Raw genomic sequence first — 22,885 nt, forward strand, 5'->3', positions numbered from 1 at the left:
TTCACAAGCTAGGTTGTTTTTTATGTTTGAGTTTCAACTGCTAGGGAAGAGAAGCAATGCAGATACTACTCAGACTCAATCTCACAGGCACAAACATGACTCTGAGTTGCATTACCACGGTAACCTCCCTCCCTTAAAGGGGCAGGTCATTTTTGTTGTCTCATCTGTGATATTTTTGTTAAAAGACTCAGGTCACATAAATGTAATGAAATTAAACAACATACCACATTACTTCTTACTAGTAATACATTTCTTGTTTTAAAAACATTACAAAGCATGTGCATCCATTTTTTTGTGTTTTGTTGGTGTAATTCTATTTTGGCTGGTAAAAAATCTGAGTGGCTGGTGGACCAAAAAGTACATTTGAGGCCCTGGCCGTTATGCAAATGGTGGCGTTCAAAAAGGTAAAGGCGACCATTCTTCAGGCTGGGAACACACGTTCTGTATTGTATATTGTTGTGTTATGTTGTTTAATGGGGCAGCTGTGGTGGAACGTAATATCTCTAACTTAAGTTTATTCAGGTTCACAATAACATTGTATACATGTGGATAACATGTTCAATTAATGAATTATAATTATTAATAATGATTTTTTTTTTACATTTACATTTTAATAATTTAGCAGACACTCTTATCCAGAGCGACTTACAAATTGGTGCATTCACCTTATGATAGCCAGTGGGACAACCACTTTACAATATGTTTTTTGTCTTCAACTGGAAGCCAGTGGAGTGTGCGGAAGAGCGGGGTGATGTGAGAGAACATGGGAAGGTTGAACACCAGACGGGCTGAGGCGTTCTGGATGAGTTGTAGGGGTTTAATGGCACAGGCAGGGAGCCCAGCCAACAGCGAGTTGCAGTAATCCAGACGGGAGATGATAAGTGCCTGGATTAGGACCTGTGCTGCTTCCTGTGTAAGGCAGGGTCGTACTCTCCGAATGTTGTAGAGCATGAACCTACAGGATCGGGTCACCGCCTTGATGTTAACGGAGAACGACAGGGTGTTGTCCAGGGTCATGCCAAGGCTCTTTGCACTCTGGGAGGAGGACAAAACGGAGTTGTCAACCGTGATGGCGAGATCATGGAACGGGCAGTCCTTCCCCGGGAGGAAGAGCAGCTCCGTCTTGCCGAGGTTCAGCTTGAGGTGGTGATCCGTCATCCACACTGATATGTCTGCCAGACATGCAGAAATGCGATTCGCCACCTGGTTATCAGAAGGGGGAAAGGAGAAGATGTATTATGTGTCGTCTGCGTAGCAATGATAGGAGAGGCCATGTGAGGATATGACAGAGCTAAATGACTTGGTGTATAGCGAGTATAGGAGAGGGCCTAGAACTGAGCCCTGGGGGACACCAGTGGTGAGAGCACGTGGTGCGGAGACGGATTCTCGCCACGCCACCTGGTAGGAGCGACCTGTCAGGTAGGACGCAATCCAAGAGTGAGCCGCGCCGGAGATGACCAACTTGGAGAGGGTGGAGAGGAGGATCTGATGGTTCACAGTATCAAAGGCAGCAGATAGGTCTAGAAGGACGAGAGCAGAGGAGAGAGAGTTAGCTTTAGCAGTGCGGAGAGCCTCCGTGACACAGAGAAGAGCAGTCTCAGTTGAATGACCAGTCTTGAAACCTGACTGGTTTGGATCAAGAAGGTCATTCTGAGAGAGATAGCAAGAGAGTTGGCTAAAGACGGCACGCTCAAGAGTTTTGGAGAGAAAAGAAAGAAGGGATACTGGTCTGTAGTTGTTGACATCGGAGGGATCGAGTGTAGGTTTTTTGAAAAGGGGTGCAACTCTCGCTCTCTTGAAGACAGAAGGGACATAGCCAGCGGTCAAGGATGAGTTGATGAGCGAGGTGAGGTAAGGGAGAAGGTCACCGGAAATGGTCTGGAGAAGAGATGAGGGGATAGGGTCAAGCGGGCAGGTTGTTGGGCGGCCGGCCGTCACAAGTCGCAATATTTCATCTGGAGAGAGAGGGGAGAAAGAAGTCAAAACATAGGGTAGGGCAGTGTGAGCAGGACCAGCAGTGTCATTTGACTTAACAAACGAGGATCGGATGTCGTCAACCTTCTTTTCAAAATGGTTGACGAAGTCATCCACAGAGAGGGAGGAGGGGGGGGGGGGGGGGGGGGGGGGTTCAGCAGGGAGGAGAAGGTGGCAAAGAGCTTCCTAGGGTTAGAGGCAGATGCTTGGAATTTAGAGTGGTAGAAAGTGGCTTTAGCAGCAGAAACAGAGGAAGAAATGTAGAGAGGAGGGAGTGAAAATATGCCAGGTCCGCAGGGAGTCTAGTTTTCCTCCATTTCCGCTCGGCTACCCGAAGCCCTGTTCTGTGAGCACGCAATGAGTCGTCAAGCCACGGAGCAGGAGGGGAGGATTGGGGACATAGAGAGTCAAAGGATGCAGAAAGGGAGGAGAGGAGGGTTGAGGAGGCAGAATCAGGAGATCGGAGGGAGAAGGATTTAGCAGAGGGAAGAGATGATAGGATGGAAGAGGAGAGAGTAGCGGGAGAGAGAGAGCGAAGGTTGCGACGGCGCATTACCATCTGAGTAGGGGCAGAGTGAGTAGTGTTGGAGGAGAGCGAGAGAGAAAAGGATACAAAGTAGTGGTCGGAGACTTGGAGGGGAGTTGCAGTGAGATTAGTAGAAGAACAGCATCTAGTAAAGATGAGGTCAAGCGTATTGCCTGCCTTGTGAGTAGGGAGGAACGGTGAAAGGATGAGATCAAAAGAGGAGAGGAGTGGAAAGAAGGAGGTAGAGAGAAATGAGTCAAAGGTAGACGTAGGGAGGTTAAAGTCACCCAGAACTGTGAGGGGTGAGCCATCCTCAGGAAAGGAACTTATCAAGGCGTCAAGCTCATTGATGAACTCTCCAAGGGAACCTGGAGGGCGATAAATGACTGTGACAGCATGGAATTCAAATGAGGAGATAGACAGATGGGTCAGGGGAGAAAGAGAGAATGTCCACTTGGGAGAGATGAGGATTCCTGTGCCACCGCCGCGCTGACCAGATGCTCTCAGGGTATGCGAGAACACATGGTCAGACGAGGAGAGAGCAGTAGGAATAGCAGTGTTTTCTGTGGTAATCCATGTTTCCGTCAGCGCCAAGAAGTCTAGGGACTGGAGGGTAGCATAGGCTGAGATGAACTCTGCCTTGTTGGCCGCAGAACTGCAGTTCCAGAGGCTGCCGGAGACCTGGAACTCCACGTGGGTCATGCGTGCAGGGACCACCAGGTTAGAGAGGCAGCAGCCACGCGGTGTGAGGCATTTGTATGGCCTGTGCAGAGAGGAGAGAACAGGGATAGACAGACACATAGTTGACAGGCTACAGAAAAAGGCTACACTAATGCAAAGGAGATCGGAATGAAATTAACTAAACATCTGGGATGTTTGTTTTCATTAAGATGCAAAATATTTTTTCTTAACAAATTAAGTTTATGTAATATAGACTGTATCTGTCTCAGAAATACACAAAATACTTTAAAAGCACTGCAAATGACCTAGACCCATGTTGGCATATCAAAACATTAAATGTATTTTCATTTTGGGACTGTTCAAGTTCATTTGAAATTGCACTTTGGGACGGTACCGGCACGGTGAGGAAAAAAGATAGTCGCGAGTCCTGTCTCCTGTTCTGTTATATACTTGTCCTACACCTGATAACCCCAACCCTCCCTGTTCTTCTCCATGTCTCTGGTCCCCCTGTCTGTTATCTACTGGTCCTAGACCTGCTAATGCTGACCCCAACCCTCCCTGATCCTCTCCAGGTCTCTGGTCCCCCTGTCTGTTATCCTGGTTGTTCTACTGGTCCTAGGCCTGCTGTCTGCAAAGATGGGTCAGCTCAAACTACTGGTCTCAGAACAGTTCTACTACGACAATGCAGACCAGCGGGTGCAGCAGCTCCATGCTAAGATCAGCCACAAGAGAGCCAAGACGAGGCCTCCAAAGAAGAGGACTGGTCTGCTGAGACTGCTAAAACAAGTACGGGTTTGTTATGTGAATTATTTAACAAACTATTTTAGTGTCTCTGTGCGTCTCCCAAAAGGTTGTAAGTCTTTTGGGATTTAAGTAACGGCCAGAGTCCCGGTCTGCATAGTCAGAGATATTTATTCATTGAGAATTCTGCCATCACAATTTCAGAGTCCATCTTTTATACTCATACGTCATACAAAAAGAAATCCCTCCCCTCTGTAGGCGGGCTGTAGTTTTCCACTCTAAAACTGCTCTACTGACCTTCAGTTCACACACACACACATATACACACATGCATACACACATACATACACACACACACACACATATCCTACTCCCTGCATTACTCAGTTATTGCCGTTCTCACAATATTCTGCACCATGTTTTCATAACAGTTTCTCCCCTCCCTAAATTGGGAGGCCTCTTTATCTTAGTTTCTCAGTTGTCTTTGTTGTCTGGCCTAACTCTTACTCACATTGCTAAATAGTGGCTCAATGCCATAGCCTTTACTGGTCCTACACTCACACATTTCTAACACATTATACACAGTTTCAGGGTGTAATAATTAGTCATTAATAATTAATCTATCAATTCCACCCTTTGACTAAATATTACACACATACAAAATATATGTTGTTATGGAAATGAATCACACTCATTGAAGTATATAAGTTGGTTTGCATATAAAAACATTACAGGTTCATCAGGGTTACCCCATGATTAAAAGCATAACGTTACTTTTTAGCAATGGTAACTAGTACATCATACTTAAAATGAGACTTTAATACACAAAAGATCATTACAATAACTTTTAAACTAGAGATTTATAGTTCTAGGAAAACATCCAGTCTCAAATTATCTGGATCGTCGTCGTCCTCCACCAAGCCTGGTAGGTCATATCCTTCATTCCTTAGGTTGGAGTCCGGGATTGGGCCGTATCTCACCATCTGTTGGGAAACCGCCTTGCTCACCAACCCTCAGACACAGGGAATAAGACAACATCCACAAAGAACAAGTATACCCATAGAAGCTATAACTTCACCCAGAATAGTTACAACAATAGTTTTCCATTTACCAAATATGTTATCAAACTAACCGTTTAGGGAGCTATCAATACCAGAGTTCTCAGCCAGTTCGTTCGCCAGCGTGGTGAGTCCCTGAAGCGCTTTGGTCACGGACCCGTCCGGTGCTGTGTTGTTGGAGATGAAAGTACAGCACATAGATCCAAACAGAACACAAACTCCATCCCGCTCAGCCAAAAGCATATCTAAAGCTATTCTATTCTGCCATGTCATTAAGCTAGTTGCCGCTGTCTGCTCAGCTAATCCCTTTATTGCATCACGAGTGTGGTTTATAAATCTTTGCTGGTTATAGTACATATCATTTATCCAACCTACGCTTTTATTAATTGTTGACCACCAGAAAATACTTGATTCAAACCCAGCTGCGATTTGATTCCTAGCTTTGAATTCTTCTGGAACCCCTCGAGGTACTCCTATCCCATCAATATATATCCTTTCATCAAAGGATCCCGGGAGGAGGTCCCACTTTCTACGTGACAACTCACCAGTCTCTGACACGTTTGATTGTTTGCGTATGTAGGGGAGTTCACAATCTGTTATCACCACACAACCATCAGATGTCAGCACGGGCCTGGTTTTGGTACCTAAAATCCTCTGGCTGCAACAAAGAGGAGAGATTAGTCATGGTCTCTTTAGTTGTGACATTCTCTGTGTGGGAGCAGGAGCTAAGATGCCCAACCCTGCATCCTATCTTACTAGTCCTAGAAAAACAATAAGAATCCCCTGAGACTTCAAACGGAGGCAACCTAGGTCGGGGTGACTTTGTTATCGGGGGATACAGATAGTGCAAGTTACTACAAGACTCCTTCACCACAGCCCCGGTCTGACTACCTCCCTCAGAGAGGTTTACAATATAGGGTGCCCCAGTTGAAGAGGATATCTCACTTGTTCAGGTCTGTAACCTGTTTTAGCGTAATTCAGACTTTCAGACAGTACCTACCCTTATATGGGTCGCACTGCCATTTCTGGTAATTCCCTACTTTCACAATACTACACCTGTCCTTAAACTGTGTATGGAGATTGACATATCCCCCCCGCTTGGTATGAGCAACTACATAGTCCCAGGATATACATGGTGACATACATATGGTGATGTCCTTCCCTACAGTCCCTAGTACTTCCCCTTTCCCTACGTCTAGCTGTCTCCTATGCCTTCATAGACTGTGTTAAGGTATTATTTTATCAACTTGTTGTTAGGTTAACTACTACTTCTGGCGGATCAGGAGGGTTTGAGTGTGTTAGGAATATGGCCCCCACAATCAGACAGCTACCTACCGTCAGGAGACCTGTGAATCCCCACCCTCGCCCTGAGAACATGTCAGACGCCAGAGGCCAACCCATTGCTTTACCTTCTATCGAACTCACACAGGGATGATCAGACAGGGTAAGGGAATCTTCGTTAAGGAGCCAACCCCCGAGCCCTAGTGGTGATCGGTTCTTTCTCCTAACTCTGTGTTTGTTCGTCAGGTGTAACTGGGTTTACCTTTTTGCAGTGAGTGACATGCACCAAGGTGGATCTTTCGGCGATTCTTACAGCGAAGGCCGTCACCAACAGGACCTGATATAGACCTTCCCTACGGGGCTGCTTCCAGTTTTTCTTCTTTAGGGACTGGATCCACACCCAGTCTCCTGGTTAGATAGAGTGGGTCACCTTCTCCTTTAGTTCACCTGTGGGGCACAAAACCTCTGACATACAGGTGTGGTTAATAAACTACCTTCTCACGTGTTCTGCTAGGGTGCTCTCTAGTTCTATGTCTGCCTGTCTGGTCCTGCCAACTGGCATTCTGTAAGGTCTTCCAAACACTTTCTCAAAGGGGGATAACCCATCTTTATCTGGGGTTACTCTAAATTTCTTCCCTTCACTCCGTGATAACTCTATAAAATCAATTTCCAATTGCTGGAAAGGGTACTTAGCCGGAGGATACTCACCCTGAGGTGCCCTTTGTCTGCCCTGGTGATTATTTTGAGCACAGATAACACATCTTGAACATTTTTTTTAAATGATTTTTTTATTAGTAATCCCATATGCAACAAAGTGTTGTCTAATCTGCTCTAACATCCATCCCTCCTATTGACACATGTCACTGCCCATGTGTCAATATTACCACCTACCTAAACAATCACTTAGGTAATATTGGTAATTAATCATCCAATTGCCATCCCTTATTTTTATTTATTGGTAAAATAAACTATCTTAAAGTCCTCCTCTCATGCCTTTAGAATTTACCAGTGTGGATGATTAATTAACACCAGAAAGTTAAAACAGAGTTCAGAGGCAATTGAAATTCCATCCCATAGTATACCAAACATTACCATTATTCTAAATATTTCATAAATGTTACTTATCCCAAGTGTTCATTAGTCCTCATGACATTCATTCTCATAAGAAATCATATATACCCCAAACTCAGCCAAAACCTAAAAAACTCCATAAAATTCACTGTGCATGCTCCTCTAAGACCTATCACCCTTGACCTGCTGAAAACCCCCCAAAATTGAAACAACAAGGCTTTATAAACATCATACTAGGTGTGTTGTTTTTTATTTGAAAACCCCAATTAAAAAACAACAACCAAACAGCCAGGTCATGAGGACTCCTGATTTCTCTCTTCCCCTTCTGCCTACAGTTTCTTAACTGGTGCCCTTTCCTTGCACAGTAACTACACGGTTCCTCACATTCTCTAGCAAAATGTCCCGTTTTGTCACAATTGTAACACTTCCACTCACTCCTGTCTCCACTATTACCATTTCCTTCTTGTCTGTATTTGCTACCGTAACCTCTCTTCTCTCCTAGGTATTGACTAATAGTCTCACTGTCTCTAATTCAACACAAAACCCCATCATCCAATGTACTCCCAGCAGAACTGAAAAAAACAAAACAGACTGTGATTTCCAGGACACTGCACCTTTGTTTCTGGCCTCACTATCTCCCCGAGAATTGGCCCTCCCTCAAGGTCCCTCACAATCTGCTCTTGGTAAACTGCAAACCTTTTATTGCTTCTGGTTTCATAGGGTATTGCTTCTGATACGGCCTATGATTAGATTTGGGTATCACCTGTACTGGAATTACCCCTTTTATTAATCCTACGTATGCTGGACCCCGGGACCACAAATGCTCTGGAACTTCTTTTAAGTCTGACTCCTGTTGTTCTGTCAACAGGTATTCCTCTCCTCAGCATCTGCTATTCTCATCTAAATGTACTATCTGTGGATGGGCTGTGTTAATCGCCACTCACAATATTGACCCAATCAGTGATCCTCTTACCCTTGGATACCCACTGGCCCATGTCTTTCCAGTCCTCTGCTGGCTCCTTTGCTAGGGACACATGTGGGCTCCATATTTCCCTGAACAGTCTCTGACATTGGGGCCCTAGTTCCACCTCCACTACTGCGTGGGTGTTGTCATGGTGAAACCATTTCAAGGCTATAGTCCTTTCTGTGGTTTTAAATAATGCTTCCTCATATATTGCATCTGGACCTGGGTGTTTGTTATACCAGAGAGTACAGTGTAGGTCATCGGGGGACATTTTAGTGGGGCCTGGTACTACATCATCAGCAAGTTCCATCAAGGTTCGGGGAATATCAATTATTCCATCCCTTAACAAATCTTGCCTACACCAATAACATGGCTCCTCTTCCCCACAGACCACCATATTGTCTCTGACTATGTGTACTTTCATTCCCCTCTCAGCGGAAATGACAGCCACATTCAATTTACTTTCCAAGATGGCGTAGTAGTGCAGTTCTGTTTTTGTCGTGTGTCTGTAAATAGCCTGTAAATACCCTGTTTTTTTGTATTTTTCATACATATTTCCCTATCAGACTTTTCATCCTTCTACAAAATATACTTTCCTGCAACCCGCCTCACTCAATGTGGAACGGATTCTATTATTGACTTACCTTTTATCTAGAATCTCCAGTTGAAACTAGCTAGCCAGCTAGCTAGCTACTTACTATTAGCCACAGTTAGCGGTATTTCACCCAGAACATTGGATTTTTTTTTCTGCGGGATTAATTTAATCACTGGACATTAATCACCGGATATTCGGCCAGTCTGCACAGCGCGTTATCGACCCAGAACATATCAGTTTTTCTGCCGGAATCACTGAATCACTGGACCTTTAACTCCGGATTCATCGCTACCAGCTAGCTGCAACAAAATGGACGCTGTGGTCTGGCTAATCATCCTGAGCTAGGCCCATCTCCCGGCTATCTACCTCTCTGTCAACCGGACGGGACCACCTAGTGTTGACACGGAGCCCCGCCGATCCTACACGACTGGTCTGCCGACGAAATCGTCTGTGGTGGTTACGACGTCGACCACGAAGATTCCATCTGCTAGCCCCGGCCCGCTAGCACACGCTAGCCGTGGCCTCTTACTCGCTAGTGCTTTAGCAGCCTCCGAACTATCCTATTGCTGTTCACCGGACCTTATGATAACTCAGCTATACAGCTGATGTCTGCTGGACTGTTCCTTTTTACGGTACTACATCCTGTTTATGTTTAGCCTCAGCCCAAACATGGTTAGCTTATTGTTGTTTCGGTTATTTCTAATTGTACTATTTCACTGTAGACCCCCCAGCCCAGCTAAACCTGCCTTAGATAGCTCCTTTGTCCCACCCCCCATACACGCGGAGACCGACTCAATTGATGCCTCCAGTGATGCTATCTCTTTCATTGTTACCCAACGCTTAGGTTTACCTCCACTTTACTCATATCCTTCCATATCCTTGTCTGTACATAATGCCCTGAATTTTTTCTACAACACCCGGAAATCTGCCCCCTTTATTCTATGTACCCAACGCACTAGAAGACCAGTTCTTAAAGCCTTTAGCCGTATCCTTATTCTAGTCCTCCTCTGTTCCTCTGGTGATGTAGAGGCTAACCCAGGCCCTGCAGCCCTCAGTATCACTCCTACTCCCCAGGGGCTATCATTTGCTGACTTCTGTAATCGCAAAAGTCTTGGTTTCTTGCACATAAATATCAGAAGTCTACTTCCTAAATTTGAGTTATTCACTGCGTTAGCACACTCCGCCAACCCTGATGTTCTAGCAGTGTCTGAATCCTGGCTCAGGAAGGCCACCAAAAATTCTGACATTTCCATCCCCAATTATAACATTTTCCGTCTAGATAGAACTGCCAAAGGGGGTGGAGTTGCAATCTACTGTAGAGATAGCCTGCAGAGCTCTATCATACTATCCAGGTCTGTGCCCAAACAGTTTGAGCTTCTACTTCTAAAAATCCACCTTTCCAGAAATAAGTCTCTCACTGTTGCCGCTTGCTACAGACCCCCCTCAGCCCCCAGCTGTGCCCTGGACACCATATGTGAATTGATTGCCCCCCATTTATCCTCAGAGTTCGTACTGCTTGGTGACATTAATTGGGATATGCTTAATACCCCAGCCATCCTACAATCCAAACTAGATGCCCTCAACCTCACGCAAATTATCAACGAACCTACCAGGTACAACCCTAAATCCGTAAACATGGGTACCCTCATAGATATCATCCTGACTAACATACCCTCTAAATACACCTCAGCTGTCTTCAACCAGGATCTCAGCGATCACTGCCTTATTGCCTGCGTTCATAACGGGTCCGCGGTCAAACGACCACCCCTCATCACTGTCAAACGCTCCCTAAAACACTTTAGCGAGCAGGCCTTCCTAATTGACCTGGCCCAGGTATCCTGGATGGATATAGATCTCATTCCGTCAGTAGAGGATGCCTGGTTGTTCCTTAAAAGTAATTTCCTCTCAATCTTAAATAAACATGCCCCATTCAAAAAATACAGAACTAAGAACCGATATAGCCCCTGGTTCTCCTCAGACTTGACTGCCCTTGACCAGCACAAAAACATCCTGTGGCGTACAGCATTAGCATCAAATAGCCCCCGCGATATGCAACTTTTCAGGGAAGTTAGGAACCAATATACACAAGCAGTCAGGAAAGCAAAGGCTAACTTTTTCAAACAGAAATTTGCATCCTGTAGCACTAACTCCAAAAAGTTTTGTGACACTGTAAAGTCCATGGAGAATAAGAGCACTTCCTCCCAGCTGCCCACTGCACTGTGGCTAGGAAACACTATCACCACCGACAAATCTACAATAATCGAGAATTTCAACAAGCATTTTGCTACAGCTGGCCATGCTTTCCATCTGGCTACCACTACCCCGGCCACCAACTCTGCACCCTCCGCTGCAACTTGCCCATGCCCCCCTCGCTTCTCCTTCACACAAATTCAGACAGCTGATGTTTTGAAAGCGCTGCAAAATCTGGACCCCTACAAATCAGCTGGGCTAGACAATCTGGACCCTTTCTTTCTAAAACTAGCCGCCGAAATTGTCGCAACCCCTATTACTAGTCTGTTCAACCTCTCTTTCATAACGTCTGAGATCCCCAGAGATTGGAAAGCTGCCGCGGTCATCCCCCTCTTCAAAGGGGGTGACACTCTAGATCCAAACTGCTACAGACCTATATCCATCCTGCCCTGCCTTTCGAAAGTATTTGAAAGCCAAGTTAACAAACAGATCACCGACCATTTCGAATACCACCGTACCTTCTCCGCTATGCAATCCGGTTTCCGAGCTGGTCATGGGTGCACTTCAGCCACGCTCAAGGTCCTAAACGATATTATAACCGCGATTGATAATAGACAGTACTGTGCAGCCGTCTTCATCGACCTGGCCAAGGCTTTCGACTCTGTCAACCACCGCATTCTTATTGGCAGACTAAATAGCCTTGGTTTCTCAAATTACTGCCTCGCCTGGTTCACCAACTACTTCTCAGATAGAGTTCAGTGTGTCAAATCGGAGGGCCTGTTGTCTGGACCTATGGCAGTCTCTATGGGGGTGCCACAGGGTTCAATTCTTGGGCCGACACTTTTCTCCGTGTATATCAATGATGTCGCTCTTGCTGCTGGTGACTCTCAGATCCACCTCTACGCAGACGACACCATTTTGTATACATCTGGCCCTTCATTGGACACTGTATTAACAAACCTCCAAACGAGCTTCAATGCCATACAACACTCCTTCAGTAGCCTCCAACTGCTCTTAAACACTAGTAAAACTAAATGCATGCTTTTCAATCGAACGCTGCTGGCACCCGCCCACCCGACTAGAATCACCACTCTCGACGGGTCTGACCTAGAGTATGTGGACAACTACAAATACCTAGGTGTCTGGTTAGACTGTAAACTCTCCTTCCAGACTCACATAAAGAATCTCCAATCCAAAGTTAAATCTAGAATCGGCTTCCTATTTCGCAACAAAGCCTCCTTCACTCATGCTGCCAAACATGCCCTCGTAAAACTGACTATCCTACCGATCCTTGACTTCGGCGATGTCATTTACAAAATAGCCTCCAACACTCTACTCAGCAAATTGGATGTAGTCTATCACAGTGCCATCCGTTTTGTCTCCAAAGCCCCATACACTACCCACCACTGTGACCTGTACGCTCTTGTTGGCTGGTCCTCACTACATGTTCGTCGTCAAACCCACTGGCTCCAGGCCATCTATAAATCACTGCTAGGCAAATCCCCGCCTTATCTTAGCTCATTGGTCACCATAGCAGCACCCACCCGTAGTCTGCGCTCCAGCAGGTATATCTCACTGGTCATTCCCAAAGCCAACACCTCCTTTGGCCGCCATTCCTTCCAGTTCTCTGCTGCCAATGACTGGAACGAATTGCAAAAATCTCTGAAGCTGGAGACTCTTATCTCCCTCAATAACTTTAAGCATCAGTTGTCAGAGCACCTTACCGATCACTGCACCTGTACACAGCCCATCTGAAATTAGCCCACCCAACTACCTCATCCCTATATTGTTATTTATTTTGCTCTTTTGCACCCCAGTATCTCTATTTGCACATAATCTCTTGCACATCTAGCATTCCAGTGTTAATACTATTGTAATTATTTTGCACTATAGCCTATTTATTGCCTTACCTCCATAACTTGCTACATTTGCACACACTGTATATATATTTTCTGTTGTATTTTTGACTTTATGTTTTTTACCCCATATGTAACTCTGTGTTGTTTTTATTGCACTGCTTTGCTTTATCTTGGCCAGGTCGCAGTTGTAAATGAGAACCTGTTCTCAACTGGCTTACCTGGTTAAATAAAGGTTAAATAAAAAAAATAAAAAATAAAAAAGTCATTACATTACGTCCTAGTAAATTTACCCGACACAGCTTAGATATCAGGATGGGTATGGTTGCCTCTCATCCTGTTTGGTCATGTTTTAGGGTTATTGGGGCTGATAACCTTTCAATAAATTGATGACCAGAGGCAGATCAATCCTGACTCCATCTGGCTTGTCTGTTGCACAGATTGCTGTCCTGCAGGCTCCCGTATCACAAAGGAATTTAATTTTCATACCCATTACTGTCAATGTCAAATAAGGTTTCTGTTCCTGTTGAAGTGCTAAGTCAATAGTAGCCAATTCAAACACCTCACAATTTGGATCAAAGGGTTCCTTAGTCTTCCCCCCACTAGAGTCTACTATTTCTCCCTCAAGGACTAGTCACGCCTTATCTTCCTCTTCCTCACGCTCAAAGCTGGGGGATGGACTTCTCTCTCTCTCTCTTCTCTCTTTTCTCTCTTTTCTCTCCCCGGTTTCCCTTCTTGCCCTCTCCTTTATGTTTGCAGCGGGAAAAGTTATGGCCTATCTTGCCACAGTATTTATACGGGGCCTCACATTCTTTGGCGAAGTGCCCTCCCTTGTTACAGTTAAAGCCCCTATTCTCCCCCCCCCCCCCCCCCCCCCGTGGCCTTCACTCTTTCCTGCCTTATCTCCTCTCTCTCCTAAGTTCTACCCGCCATCTCTCCCAGAGTGGCAATTAGTAACTCTGCATCTTCCTCTTCTTTCTTGGCTCTGTCCTGTCTGTTATTCTGCTCATGATGGATTGCATATCTCTCTGATGCTATTACACAATTCAGTTATTTTCCCAACATACTCTCCGTGATCGGCCCATGGCAAAAGTGTCCTCTGGGCATCCCCTGAAACCCACTGCCCTCTAACGGCAGCCCAAACCTTACCATTCCTGTTTTGGGGTGGGTCATTCCTTCTACCGCTCTGGCCACGTCCTCTGTGTTCATGGCCTGTCTGCTAAATGGCATATTATTATTATTACTGTATACATCTAAGGTTGCTGGGGCCCCTTTCATTCCCCGCCAATAGATTAGGTAAGGCTATCAGTGGGTACTGGCCCCTTCCTACTCTCTCTCTCTCTCACTGCTTATTTCTCCTTTACACACCTTATGTATCTGTTTAAGTATGGATTCGAGTTTATCTGCATCTAGACGTCCCTCAAAACCATACCTCTCCCTCCACCTGGTTACATAATGGAGATTTCTTCTATCCCTTGATTCCATTTTAATTACATCAAGTATTTCTCATCCCCAGTAAATTCTGGGACCTCTTGTGAGGATTTGCCCCCCCATGGTTGGTACTGTTAAAAATCCCTTAGCCACCTCTTCTATATAACAAGTCAATTTAACAAGTAATTCAAAATAGCTTCACACAACAACACCTTGAATCACCCCTTCCTGTATATGTAATCTTGACTAGTCCCCCAGAATTATCTCATACTTTTACAGAGGGATTTATCCCCACAATGTAATCTTGATAATTCCTGACAGTCTCATACAACAGGAATGGGTTCTCCCTCCTCTATACAACCACCTTGAATCACCCCTTCCTGTATATGTAATCTTGACTAGTCCCCCAGAATTATCTCATACTTTTACAGAGGGATTTATCCCCACAATGTAATCTTGATAATTCCTGACAGTCTCACACAACAGGAATGGGTTCTCCCTCCTCTATACAACCACCTGGAATTATTCATGTAACTTTTGAGCAAACATTAGGTCTCACACGTATACAACCTTACATGATTATTGGTGTTGTATCGGTAACCTGGAGTTTATAAGGCTCCAGAACGGATAGAGTTACAGCAAAATCTACAGTTGTTTGTGACTTTTGACTTTACTAATATTCTATTTCTCACACATGCTATTTTAATTCCTTCTGGTGTACTTTTTGTATTTGTTTAACCCGGATTATTTGTTGACTGTTCAATAATCTCTTACAGGTTCCATCCCATAGGTGTACTTTTAATAGTTCCTTCTATTTCAACACCGGGTAGTTTCTTTTGGTAATGGCCTATTACCGTGAATCGTTACGGACCCACCAACAGGTTGACTAGTCCCCCAGAATTATCTCCTACTCTACGGAGGAGTCTATCCTCACAATGTAATCTTGATAATTCCTGACAGTCCCCTACATTTCACTTAAAATGGCTACGCATTGATCAATTTGCTACTTTTCAATATTTAGCAAGTTCTCAAATCAATTTCACCAAGTAATGAATAAAGACTACTGACCTTATCCTTGCAGCCGAGATTCAATGTAGGTTTGGATTCTGTCACCGTCTCTGTCATTAATCAGGTGTCCTCTGGCCTGTTTTAACCCTTAATGTCAAAGGGCAGGACTTTCTATTTACGAATGTATTATTCGCCCGTCGACGGTTTTCAGAGTTACCTGGAATGACAGAAACAGGGTATTGGAGTCCGGCTCAGAAGGACCAAGCTGTTATGTGAATTATTTAACAAACTATTTTAGTGTCTCTGTGCGTCTCCCAAAAGGTTGTAAGTCTTTTGGGATTTAAGTAACGGCCAGAGTTCCGGTCTGCATAGTCAGAGATATTTATTCATTGAGAATTCTGCCATCACAATTTCAGAGTCCATCTTTTATACTCATACGTCATACAAAAAGAAATCCCTCCCCTCTGTAGGCGGGCTGTAGTTTTCCACTCTAAAACTGCTCTACTGACCTTCAGTTCACACACACACACATATACACACATGCATACACACATACATACACACACACACACACATATATCCTACTCCCTGCATTACTCAGTTATTGCCGTTCTCACAATATTCTGCACCATGTTTTCATAACAGTTTCTCCCCACCCTAAATTGGGAGGCCTCTTTATCTTAGTTTCTCAGTTGTCTTTGTTGTCTGGCCTAACTCTTACTCACATTGCTAAATAGTGGCTCAATGCCATAGCCTTTACTGGTCCTACACTCACACATTTCTAACACATTATACACAGTTTCAGGGTGTAATAATTAGTCATTAATAATTAATCTATCAGGGTTCTATCATATTAGCTTCCTATAACTTCATATCATATCAGTTTCATATAACTTCATATCATATTAGCTTAATTTAACATATTAAAACAAATCAAATCAAAATGTATTTGTCACATGCGCCGAATACAACAGCTGTAGACCTTACAGTGAAATGCTTACTTACAAGCCCTAAACCAACGATGCAAGTTTAAGAAAGAATACCCCAAAAATACAAAGAAAACATTAAATAAAAAATAAGAAGAAATAAAAGTAACAAATAATTAAAGAGCAGCAGTAAAATAACAATAGCGAGGCTATATACAGGGGGTACCGGTACAGAGTCAATGTGTTGGGGCACCGGTTAGTCGAGGTAATTGAGGTAATATGTACATGTAGGTAGAGTTATTAAAGTGACTATGTATAGATAATAATAACAGAGAGTAGTAGCAGCGTAAAATAGGGGGGGGGGGGCAATGCAAAGGGGGAAGAAGCTGGGTAGCCATTTGATTAGATGTTCAGGAGTCTTATGGCTTGGGGGTAGAAGCTGTTTAGAAGCCTCTTGGACCTAAACTTGGCACTCCAGTACCGCTTGCCGTGCGGTAGCAGAGAGAGCAGTCTATGACTAGGGCGGCTGGAGTCTTTGACAATTTTTAGGGCTTTCCTCTGACACTGCCTGGTGTAGAGGTCCTGGATGGCAGGTAGCATGGTACAAGTGATGTACTGGGCCGTACGCACTACCCTCTGGTATTCAGGATGCTCTCAATGGTGCAGCTGTAGAACCTTTTGAGGATCTGAGGACCCCCTCTTCATGACTGTCTTGGTGTGCTTTGACCATGTTAGATTGTTGGTGATGTGGACACCAAGGAACTTGAAGCTCTCAAGCTGCTCCACTACAGCCCCATCGATGAGAATGGGGGCATGCTCAGTCCTCTTCTTTTCCTGTAGTCCACAATCATCTCCTTTGTCTTGGTCACGTTGAGGGAGAGGTTGTTATCCTGGCACCACACGGCCAGGTCTCTGACCTCCTCCCTATAGGCTGTCTCATCGTTGTCGGTGATCAGGCCTACCACTGTTGTGTCATCGGCAAACTTAATGATGGTGTTGGAGTCGTGCCTGGCCATGCAGTCATGAGTGAACAGGGAGTACAGGACGTGTCTCGTCGAAAACGATTACGTATTCCTGCGCCTGTCTTCTATCAGTATACAACGTGACAGTAGAAGTAATTTAGCTCGTCTGGTAGGCTCGTGTCACTGGGCAGCTAGCAGGCTGTGCTTCCCTTTGTAGTCTGTAATAGTTTGCAAGCCCTGCCACAACCAACGAGTGTCGGAGCCGGTGTAGTATGATTCGATCTTAGTCCTGTATTGACTCTTTGCCTGTTTGATGGTTCGTCTGAGGGCATAGCGGGATTTCTTATAAGCGTCCAGGTTAGAGTCCCGCTCCTTGAAAGCGGCAGCTCTACCCTTTAGCTCAGTGCAGATTTTGCCTGTAATCCATGGCTTCTGGTTGGGGAATGTACGTACAGTCACTGTGGGGACGACGTCATCGATGAACATTGATGAATCCAGTGACTGATGTGGTGTACTCCTCAATGCCATCGGAAGAATCCTGGAACATATTCCAGTCTGTGCTAGCAAAACAGTCCTGTAGCTTAGCATCTGCTTCATCTGACCACTTCCTTATTGACCGAGTCACTGGTGCTTCCTGATTTAGTTTTTGCTTGTAAGCAGGAATCAGGAGGATATAATTATAATCAGATTTGCCAAATGGAGGGCGAGGGAGAGCTTTGTACATGTCTCTGGTTGCACATTTAACATGCTGGTAGAAATTAGACAAATGGATTTAAGTTTCCCTGCATTAAAGTCTAAGGCCACTAGGAGCACCGCCTCTGGATTATTATTTTCCTGTTTGCTTATGGCTGTATACAGTTAATTGAGTGCGGTCTTAGTGCCAGCATCGGTTTTTGCTGGTAAATAGACAGCTACGACCAATATAGATGAAAACTCTCTTGGTATATAGTGTGGTCTACAGCTTATCATGAGACACTCTACCTCAGGCAAGCAAAACCTAGAGACTTCCTTAGATATCGTGCACCAGCTACATACATAGACCGCCACCCCTTGTCTTACCAGAGGCTGCTGTTCTATCCTGCCAACACAGTTTATAACCCGCTAGCTTTATGTTATTCATGTCGTCGTTCACGACTCGGTGAAACATAAGATATTACAGTTTTTAATGTCCCGTTGGTAGGATACATAACTTCATATAACTTAAATGGATACTTTGGGATTTTGGTCAGATAAACTCGTGGATACCATTTTTATGTCCCTGCGTGCAGTTTGAATGAAGTTGCTAACTAGCGTTAGCGAAATTGCTAACTAGCGTTAGCACAATGACTGGAAGTCTATGGTAACAGTTTGTCTATAATAACAGGAAGTGTTGGGGAGTAGTGGACTACATGTAGTTCAAAGAGTAATTTAACTACATTTTGCAGTAGCTTGGCGGTAGTTGAACTAAATTCAAATCTTGGTTGTTTTTTCAGTAGTTAATGGCCATGTAGCGGTGTAGCTATCTACTGGAACTACAGTAAAATAAAATATGGGTGAAGTAGGCGAGAACTTCCTTTCTTTTAAGGTCATATCATATTATCTTCATATAACGTCATATCATATTAGCTTCATATCAAATTAGCTTCATATAACGTCATATCATATTAGCTTCGTATAGCGTCTTATATTAGCTTCATATAACTTAATATCATACACTACATGACCAAAAGTATGTGGAAACCTGTTCGTCGAACATCTCATTCCAAAATCATGGGCATTAATATGGAGTTGTTCCCCCCTTTGCTGCTATAACAGCCTCCACTCTTCTGGGAAGGCTTTCCATTAGATTTTGGAACATTGCTGTGGTGACTTGCTTCCATTCAGCCACAAGAGTATTAGTGAGGTCGGGCACTGATGTTGGGCGATTAGTCATGGCTCGCAGTCGGCGTTCCAATTCATCCCAAAGGTGTTCGATGGGGTTGAGGTCAGGGCTCTGCAGGCCAGTCACGTTCTTCCACACCGATCTCGACAAACCATTTCTGTATGGACCTCGCTTTGTGCATGGGGGCATTGTCATGCTGAAACAGGAAAGGGCCTTCCCCAAACTGTTGCAACAAAGTTGGAAGCACAGAATTGTCTAGAATGTCATTTTATGCTGTAGCGTTAAGATTTCCCTTCACTGGAACTAAGGAGCACGAAACATGAAAAACAACCCCAGACCATTATTCCTCCTCCACCAAACTTTACAGTTTCCACTATGCATTGGGGCAGGTACTGTTCTCCTGGCATCCGCCAAACCAACCTGTAAGCAATGGGTGTGGCTGAAATAGCAGAATCCACTAATTTGAAGGGGTGTCCACATGCTTTTGTATATATAGTGTATGTCCAACAACAGTATAGTGTATCAACTTTCTTTACCTCTGAAGTGGCATTCTGAAGTATCCCTTTAATATCATATCAACTTCATACAACTATATATCATATTAGCTTTATGTCATATTAGGTTCATGTCAGTTAATATCATATCAGCTTCCTATAACTTCATATAACATCATATTAGCTTCGTATAACGTCATATCATATTAGCATCATATAACTTCATATAACATCATATTAGCTTCGTAAACGTCATATCATATTAGCTTCATATAACATCATATTAGCTTCATATAGAGTCATTACACTTCATATAACGTCTTATCGTAATAATTTCATATAACGTCATATCATATCTATTTTATATAACGTCATATAATATCATATTAGCTTTATATAACGTCATGTCATATTAGCTTCATGTAGCGTCATATCATATCTACTTGATATTATGTATTGTAATAGCTTCATATAACATATCATAATAGCTTCATATAACATCACATTAGCTTCATATAGAGTCATTACACTTCATATAACGTTATATCATAATAATTTCATATCATATTAGCTTCATATAACATCATATTAGCTTCATATAGAGTCATTACACTTCATATAACGTCTTATCATAATAATTTCATATAACGTCATATCATATCTATTTCATATAACGTCATATCATATTAGCTTTATATAATGTCATATCATATTAGCTTCATGTAGCGTCATATCATATCTACTTGATATAATGTATTGTAATAGCTTCATATAACATATCATATTAGCTTCATATGACATCATATTATATTAGCTTCACTTTACAGCTCTCATTAGCTTCTTTAATATCATATCTACTAAATATAACATATTATATTTGCTTCATAACTTCATACAACATATCATATTACCTTTATATAACGTCATATAATAATAATAATAATAATATGCCATTTAGCAGACGCTTTTATCCAAAGCGACTTACAGTCATGCGTGCATACATTTTTGTGTATGGGTGGTCCCGGGGATCGAACCCACTACCTTGGTGTTACAAGCGCCGTGCTCTACCAGCTGAGCTACAGAGCACATATCATATCAGCTTTAAATAACTTCATATAATATTAGTTTGAAGTAGCATATTATATTACCTTCATATACTGTAACTTAATATCTACTTCATAAAACATCACATTATATTACCTTCACATCAGATTTCCTTCATATAACTTCGTAAAACTCCTTATCATATACAGTTGAAGTCGAAGAATACATACACCTTAGCTAAATACATTTAAACTCAATTTTTCACAATTCCTGACATTTAATCCTAGTAAAAATCCCCTGTCTTAGATCAGTTAGGATCACCACTTTATTTTAAGAATGTGAAATGTCAGAATAATACTAGAGAGAATGATTTATTTCAGCTTTTATTTCTTTCATCACATTCCCAGTGGGTCAGAAGTTTACATACACTCAATTAGTATTTGGTAGCATTGCCTTTAAATTGTTTAACTTGGGTCAAACGTTTCGGGTAGCCTTCCACAAGCTTCCCACAATAAGTTGGATGAATGTTGGCCCATTCCTCCTGACAGAACTGGTGTAACTGAGTCAGGTTTGTAGGCCTCCTTGCTCGCACACGCTTTTTCAGTTCTGCCCACACATTTTCTATAGGATTGAGGTCAGGGCTTTGTGATGGTCACCAATACCTTGACTTTGTTGTCCTTAAGCCATTTTGCCACAACTTTGGAAGTATGCTTGGGGTCATTGTCCATTTGGAAAACCCATCTGCGACCAGGCTTTAAGAACTGCTTCTCTTACAGCTAGAGCATGATCGTGTTAAATATGAAAAGGATTTGGAATTTAAACAGGATTTGGAGCTGAAATCAAGCTGCAACAAGAGCGGCTAGAATTGGTTAGGGAAGGATATAACATATTTTATTATATTAAAATAATGGCATATCATAATAGCTTCATATAATTTCATGAAACATCATATCATATTACCTTCATATATCATCATATTAACTTCTTATAACATCATAATTTTAGCTTCATATATCGTCATATCATATCAATGTCATGTAACATCATATCATAGTTTCAAATAACTTCATATTGTATCAACTTCATAAAATGCCATATCATATTAGTGCCGGATGGGATGGTTGCCGTTTTACGGGCTCCTAACCAACTCTGCTATTTTGTTAGTTTTTTGTTTTGTTTGTAACTTAGTTTGTAGATGAAGTTGCTGCTACCGTCTCTTATGACTGAAAACAGCTTCTGGACATCAGCGATTACTCACCTTGAACTGGACTAAGAGTTTTTCTTTAATGAGTCCGACATGAAGGATATACTGCTTTCCGGAGACCAGGCCCAAATCCCTGTCATTCGCGTGAAGAAAAGGCGGAGATACAGAGGGAGAAGTTTGGGGTGCCTTGTGAGGATTCGTAGGTGAGTGAGTAAATCCCCACTACCATCGGTTCTATTGGTCAATGTGCAATCACTGGAAAACAAACTGGATGATCTACGGCTGAGACTATCCTACCAACGGGACATTAAAAACTGGATGATCTACGGTGGAGACTATCCTACCAACGGGACATTAAAAACTGGATGATCTACGGTTGAGACTATCCTACCAATGGGACATTAAAAACGGTAATATCTTATGTTTCACCAAGTCGTGGCTGAACGACGACACGGATAATATAGAGCTGGCTGTGTAGGACAGAGCAGCTACATCTGGTGAGACGAGGGGCGGGGGTGTTTGTCTATTTGTTAATAACTGCTGGTGCGCGATGTCTAATGTTAAAGAAGTCTCAAGGTATTGCTCGCCTGAGGTAGAGTACCTCATGATAAGCTGTAGACCCACTATCTACCAAGAGAGTTCTCATCTATATTATTCGTAGCCGTCTATTTACCACCACAAACCAATGCTGGCACTAAGACCGCACTCAACCAGCTGTATAAGGCCATAAGCAAACAAGAAAATGCTAATCCAGAAGCGACGCTCCTTGTGGCAGAGGACTTTAATGCAGGCAAACTTAAATCCATTTTACCTCATTTCTACCAGCATGTCACATGTGCAACCAGAGGGGAAAAAAACTCTAGACCACCTTTACTCCACACACAGAGACATATAAAGTTCTCCCTCACCCTCCATTTGGCAAATCTGACCATAATTCTATCCTCCTGATTCCTGCTTACAAGCAAAAACTAAATCAGGAAGTACCAGTGACTCCCTCAATATGGAAGTTGTCAGATGA

At 43.2% G+C, this 22,885-nt stretch overlaps 1 protein-coding gene across 1 annotated transcript in view; it reads left to right on the plus strand.

Annotated features, from left to right (window-relative positions):
- The window catches only part of LOC311121590 (dendritic cell-specific transmembrane protein-like), a 53,469-nt gene that overhangs the window by 11,961 nt on the left and 18,623 nt on the right, over window positions 1-22,885 (plus strand). Inside the window, exon 4 of the mRNA XM_084196051.1 lies at window positions 3,754-3,967. Coding sequence (XP_084052177.1) covers window positions 3,754-3,967 — 214 coding nt within the window. The remainder of the gene's footprint in view (window positions 1-3,753; window positions 3,968-22,885) is intronic.

This window comes from Coregonus lavaretus (assembly GCF_964263955.1).
Source record: "Coregonus lavaretus genome assembly, contig: HAP1_SCAFFOLD_154, whole genome shotgun sequence".
Taxonomy (NCBI): Eukaryota; Metazoa; Chordata; class Actinopteri; order Salmoniformes; family Salmonidae; genus Coregonus; species Coregonus lavaretus.